The sequence below is a fragment of the Carcharhinus amblyrhynchos genome, chromosome 4 (assembly GCF_965287045.1).
Source record: "Carcharhinus amblyrhynchos chromosome 4, sCarAmb.v2.hapA, whole genome shotgun sequence".
Taxonomy (NCBI): domain Eukaryota; kingdom Metazoa; phylum Chordata; class Chondrichthyes; order Carcharhiniformes; family Carcharhinidae; genus Carcharhinus; species Carcharhinus amblyrhynchos.
In genome coordinates, this window is record NC_137327.1 from 40,008,387 (window position 1) to 40,015,305 (window position 6,919).

At 42.1% G+C, this 6,919-nt stretch overlaps 1 protein-coding gene across 4 annotated transcripts in view; it reads left to right on the plus strand.

Annotated features, from left to right (window-relative positions):
* fto (FTO alpha-ketoglutarate dependent dioxygenase) overlaps positions 1-5,419 on the plus strand; it is a 391,304-nt gene extending 385,885 nt beyond the window's left edge. For all 4 annotated transcript variants that reach the window (XM_080187014.1, XM_080187015.1, XM_080187016.1 and 1 more), the window contains one exon: positions 5,306-5,419. In XM_080187014.1, the coding sequence (XP_080043140.1) occupies positions 5,306-5,325 (20 nt within the window). In that variant the 3' untranslated portion in view covers positions 5,326-5,419. The remainder of the gene's footprint in view (positions 1-5,305) is intronic.
* Positions 5,420-6,919: the final 1,500 nt, after the last annotated feature.

Here is a 6,919-nt window from a genome sequence, read left to right on the forward strand (position 1 = left end):
GTAGGCCATCTAGCCCCTCGAGCCTGCCCCGCCATTCAATAAGATCATGGCTGATCTGTCGTGGCTCAGTTCCACATTCCCGCCCTCTCCCCATAACCCTTAATCCCCTTGCCTATCAAAAACCTATCAACCCGCGACTTAAAAATATTGAGCGAGGCAGCCTCCACCACTTCAACGGGCAGAGAATTCCAGAGATTCACCACCCTTTGAGTGAAGAAGTTCCTCCTCAACTCCGTTCTAAACCGCCCCCCCTTTATCTTGAGGCTGTGCCCTCTAGTCCTACTGTCCTTTCTGAGCGGGAAGAGCCTCTCCACCTCTATCCTATCCATCCCATTCATCATCTTATATGTCTCAATGAGATCTCCCCTCATTCTTCTAAACTCTAATGAGTACAAGCCTAGTTTATTCAGCCTCTCCTCATAGTTCAACCCCCTCAACTCCGGAATCAGCCTAGTGAACGTCCTCTGCACTCCCTCCAAGGCCAAAATATCCTTGTGTAAGTGCGGCGACCAAAACTGCACACAGTACTCCAGCTGCGGCCTCACCAGTGCCCTATACAGCTGCAGCAAGACCTCCCTACTTTTATATTCAATCCCCCTCGCTATATTATACATAAGGAAGTCACTAAATTGGCTGGGACACTGATCTCTGTGATATAATTGATTTCATTGCTAATCGTGGTTAAGAGGATGTGCTATTGTTGATCATAACCTATTAGGCTGGGAAAATTGACATGGTTCCCACTCTCAGGCCGGTGGCAGCACCGAGGGGAAATGCAATGGTATTTATTGGGTGAGGACAAGATCTAATGTGCTCATGATGGAATATTTTGCCAACACCTGTTGTTGTAATTCACTCATTGGCAATTATTGTTTGGATGAAATACTGGAAAAAACTTCCAGTTATTTGAATACCATTTAGGGAGCTGTCCCCTTGGTTTAGTCAGACAGAAACACCACATGGTTCAATATCAGGCTGCACAGACCAAAAGGTTCCACATTCTTTCCCCACCCTATAGTTAATAAGTGATGGCAGTTATGGCAGCAATTGGGATACAAATGGCCTAGTTCTCAGGGGTTCAGGAGGGGTAATCAGACAGAGTTCTGGATCACTGTCTACTGCCTTTTATGGGGCACCGCATGTCCGCCACTCATGGCTAATTGCAGAATTGAATTTGCCTAGGATGCTCTCCAGAGTGGAATATGATCATCCAGACTATACTGGAAGAATAGACAAATGGGTGAGGTACTTCTGGCACCTGTAGTGCAACGTTGGCAAAAGTTAATATAATCAAAAGAGGAAGGGAGTTTAGTGATGCAATGGACTCTTTTTTTCTATTTCCACAATATTTCTATGAAGTAAACAGGAAAATTCTCAATTCTAACGGGAGTGGCAAGATGGCACCGTGATTAGCACTGCTGTCTCACAACACCAGGGACCTAGGTTCTATTCCCGGCTTGGATCACTGTCAGTGTGGAGTTTGCACATTGTCCCTGTATCTGCTCCGATTTCCTCCCAAGTCCAAAGATGTGTGGGTTAGGTGGATCGGCCATGCTAAATTGCCCCTTAGTGTCAGGGGGACTAGCTAGGGTAAATGCATGGGGTTATGGGATAGGGCCTGGGTGGGATTGTTTTTGGTACAGACTCAATGGGCTGAGTGGCACTGTAAGATTCTATGATAACTAATGACATCAATTTAATTTTGGGAATCAGTGACCATGATTCCCAAATAGATATTCTGGTATTTTTTTATTAGGTAAGTAACATTATCCTATTTAATTATTACCAGAATCAATATTTTATCAATAGATTCAGTGGGGTTGCTTGGTGGGTAGACATTGATATTTTTCTTCTTCAGTTCTCTGCCCAAAGGCAAACCTGCCCATCAGTTACACAATGGGTAGGGCAAGGAGGCAGCTTCCGAACTCACCCCAGCCGCAACAGGGATTGAACTCCCACATCGATGGCACAAGTCGAATCCACAACCATTCAAAAAATTAAACCAACACGCCCCACAAGGAGTGAGAGTTGCTGTGGAAGCATGGATTTTGCATTCATGTTGTAGCCTGGAGCAATGGATAATGATGGTAGAGGCTCCAGTTTTCTTCCCATCTTACAGGTAACTAGGAATGTCCCCTGCTCTTCCTGCCTGCCATTGGCACATGTTGGAAGGACTTACATGTTGAAACCCAACCATTTTGGCCATGCTATGAAGTAGTGTTCCTTGGCCATCAAGTTCTGGAATGGGATTTGAACTGGAGCTTCTAGTTCAAAGGCAGTAGCATCACCCACTGTGTCACAAGACCTCCCCAAGCATTGATACTTTTACTTAATTATGGAGACCATCTTTAGTTTATATAGGCTGTAACTCACAATGGCATTAAGCTAACTTGGAATTGTCCATTTTAATTCCAGTATGAATTCAAGAACAAATAGTCTAAAATGCTTTAATAAAAATGGCCTCAGTAATATTTAAAAGGAAAAATGAAGGGTTTGAAAATATTCAGCTTGTGATGATCCAGTGCCTCACCTCAACTCAGCATTTAATCTCCTTTCATTCTCTTTTCCTAATGTGCTAAGAAGCTATGATATTGGCCAAAGAATTATCAAAACAAAAACATTTAAATAATTTGCCATAATATCTTCTGGTTGAACGAGTGCAATAATAACTTTTGACCTCTAGAAATCCTGAGTAGACTATGTTATGATGTAGTGCTTAGTAAATGTAGTGGTGGCAGCTTGCAGCAGAACATCAATAACCGCATTGACCTTTTATTATATTGGCAGGCTGTCCAGTTTGAATGGGTTGGATTCTTCATGTTGTAGCTAATTGCTCCTCCCAAATACGCTAGACATGCAGCAATGGGGAGTGAATAGGTGTGCATGGTGATGGGGAGTGTGATTAACATAGTATAGAAAAAAACCTTTTAATGATACCTGTTCAGTAACAATTCTCCAGCCAGTTAACTAGCACTGTCTGAAGCACATTCTTCATTCAAAAGTACTTTTGAATGACACTTTTATAATTGCCATTCCTATCATCATTGTGCAATGGGGCTTACCACTCATTTCCCAAGTATTGTTCTTCATATGGAAAAAAAGATCTTCCTCATTCTGAACTCCTTGTTTAAATTTTGAAATTCTGCCACCATTCTCAAGACTTTTATTCAAAGTGTCTCACCACAAGTTAGTAATGCTGAACTTCAGACCTTTTGCTGAATTACATTGCCGTAAATTAATCTGAGAATTTCTGTCACATTTGTGTCCTCCAGTACACACATTTGATTTTTCTTAACATTAAATGATTAGCATTTTTGAAGAAAAAACATTTCTCTACATTGTAAATGCTGGACATGGTACATAATCGTTTAGCTATTCCAAAATGACCAGGATTGGAGTGGCTTTACTGGTCCTTGGTCATATGCTACTGGATTATTTATGTGTTTCCATCCGTAAACCAGAAATACCAAACTCATCCAGAAAACCACCATGAGTAGCAATGTATTTTAAATACATGTTTACATGATTCACACCATGATATGAATCAATTAGGTGGATTGGCAATGCCAAATTGCCCCTTAGTGCCAGGGGGACTAGCTAGGGTAAATGCATGGCATTATGGGGATAGGGCCTGGATGGGATTGTGGTCGGTGTGGACTTAATGGGCCAAATGGCCTCTCTCTGCATTGTAAGATTCAATGATAATCTATGATGATAGATGTCATCGCTGCACAGTCAGCCAGGGCATGAAAATAATGACTTTTCTTATTTACTCTTTTTTTTGCATCTATTATGTCAAAACATTCTCTTTATTGCTGATTTTTAAAGTAATGTACTGAAAATTAAAATTACATTTGACCATCACCAATCTTTTTTATGGTATCTAAAAGAACTGGAAATAATTATATTATGTTGTGGCCACTCTTGAGATATGTTTCCTGATGACAGTTTCGCTTTCACGATTACATGTTTGTTTATTTTCCTTTTGTATCGATACTTACATCAGTATTAAAGGAATCAAGTGAATCGGCAAAGGTAACTGAATAGATGTGCTCTGTATAACCTAAACAATTTTGTGAAATATTCTAGAGATTACCAACTTGATAGAAAGCCAAGACTGTTGTAAAGTGCCAAACTGAATGATGAAATTATGTCTCTTAAGCTTCCGTTATTAAGCATAATTTTATTGCTAATTTGTGTTTGTTGGAGATTTAAATGGAAGGAAATTAAGATATATTTGGGCAGGATATTAGCCATAGTTCCAACACGTTCCAGTAGAGTTAATGTTGAATCATTGTACTGGTCCAGAAGTCAAAGGGATGACATTGTTTATGACTGGTCCACAGTACTGACACAATCCAATATTCTGTGGATCAAAACTTGAATGAGGCCATACATCCATCTTATTGCAATTGTAGCTATTTTGTGGGCTTCATAGAATCACAACATTGCAGAAGGAGGCCATTCGAATCATTGTGCCTGTAACGACAACAATCCCTCTCAGGCCCTATCCTGTAACTCCAAGTATTAATTCTGCTAATCCTCTGACACTAAGGGACAATTTAGCATGGTCATTCAAACTAACCTGCACATTTATGGACTGTGGGAGGAAACTGGAGCACCTTGAGGAAACCCACGCAGACACAGGGAGAATGGACAGACTCCACACACACACTATCACTCAAGACCGAAGTTGAACCCATGTCCCTGATACTGTGAGGCGGCAGTGCTAACCACTGTGCCACCATGCTGCCCTATAGGGTTGAGGACATTCCTAACTTACTGGTCTTTTCAAAGGAAGTAAATCAAGTAAATCAAATTTTGATAAAGAATTCATGGTCAGAATTTAATTAATAGGTTTCTTTGTAATTTCTACACATCTTGTATAAATGCACATCAAGTAAAGATGTTGAGCCAATCTCTGTGTGCAGTGTCAAGTGAATATATCAATGAGACTTGGTTAACATATCCCAGATACATCTTCCAGTGAGGGTATATTGAGTCTGTTCAAATGGGAATTGAAGGAAAATCTTGTCAGTGAAGCACTTTGATAAACTTTTTGGTGCTTTAAGATGGTATATACATGCAAGTTGTTGTTGTTTGAACATTACTGTTAGCCTGACAACTGGAATTGCTGTGAGGACCGTTCAATAAAAGTCTGCAGATTGGGACAACTCCAGAAAATATGTAACTCTGTTCCCCTTTCCTTCCTGTCATCTGAGGCCTTCCTACACTGCATGCTTTCAGTATAAGGTATAATGAGTTATGACTTATTCCTAATTACATGTGTCTGGATTTGTTACAGATGGAGACATTAGGAGCTGACTTCCAATTATCTATCCAACGTCTTGGCTGAGATAAATCAGCCTAACCAGATTTCTGTTGTCTACTTCAGATCAACATTTTTATTATGAATAAAAATTTTGATATTAAAAGATAAACTGTCTGTTTGGTCATTGGTTAGAATAGGTTGAGAAAAGTAGGACTCGGGTGAAGCCTATGTTTGATTTATTCTGAACCAAATGATGTACCTTCATTTCTAATGAGAAGTATAGATGGATGAATTCCTAAATTTGATTAAAGTACTGTCATTGATTACCCTCCATGACCCACCCTGGCACTGCCCAAGGGTCAAACTGGCAGTGCCCAAAGGGCACCTTGGCACTGCCCACGAGGGGGGGGGGTGGGGCAGTGCGGGGGTGGCAGGGGCGGGGCACGGGGGGGAGTGTGGGGAGACCTGCTGCCACTCTGAAAAAGGATCGGTGGGGGAGGGTGAGGGGGTCCAGGCTGGTCATCGGTGGGAGTCGGGGCAGTCTGGGTGGGATATCAGGGTTCGCTGGGGGGTGGGCGGGACATCAGGACTGGCCCACAGATGTCTGGGACGCCAGCGATTGGGAGAATGAGGGGGTTAGGAAGGCCAGCGATAGGAGGGTTGCAGGGCTGGCCAGCAATTGGGAAGACTGGCATTGAGGGGCCAGTGCGCATGTGCCTGTCGATCACTGACAGATTGGTGCATGCACAGAGGCCCACGCAGCACTATGATGCTGGCCTCTCGGGTGGGAATAGGCCCCACCCACAGATGTTCAGAATGATCCCTGCTGGGGCACCCTGTAATGCTCAAGAGTGTCAGATATTCACTCTGGTAAATACCATTAAAAACCTGGCAGGATTTACTCCCATTTTCCTGCACGTTGCAAACTTAAGAGTTTTTTTGGGAGAATCCCGGCAGTTTTTTGGCTGAATTTTGTTAAGGAATGCAGCAATTCCAACATGAAACAAACTATACGTAATATGATAAAATGTGACTCGCAATACAGAGTAGATTTCCTCTGTGTACTGGGTAGTAAAATTCTATACATGTTTGTAGAGAATACATTTATGACCAAGGTCAGAACATGTGGAGTCAGGGAACAGGTCGGAGAATGGGATAGTAAGCTGACTACTGAACAGAAAACAAAGAGTAAGGGTTAAGGGTTATTACATGGTTTGGCAAATACAAGAACTAGGAGCAGCTGTAGGCCATTCAGCTTCTCAAGCCTGCTTTGCCATTTGATACGATTAAGGCTGGTCTGATTGCAGTCTCAACGCCACTTTTATGTCCACCCCCTACCTCCCAACCCCCTACCTCCCAACCCCCATAACCCTTGACTCCCTTGTGACTCAGAAATGGTGGGAGCTGGTGTTCCATAAGGGTCAATTCTGGGGACTACAGTTGTTAATCATTTACATGAATGATTTAGAACAGAAATTGTAAGTACAATTTCAAAATTGACAGAAGGCAGTGAATTTGATGGTGTAAATATAGAGAAAGACTGACAAAATACAGGAACGCATGATTGAATCAGACTCTCTGGAAGGCTGCCAGTACACTGAGTATTTCGGTGCACATGTCTATCAGACTTCCCCTGAACATCACCAG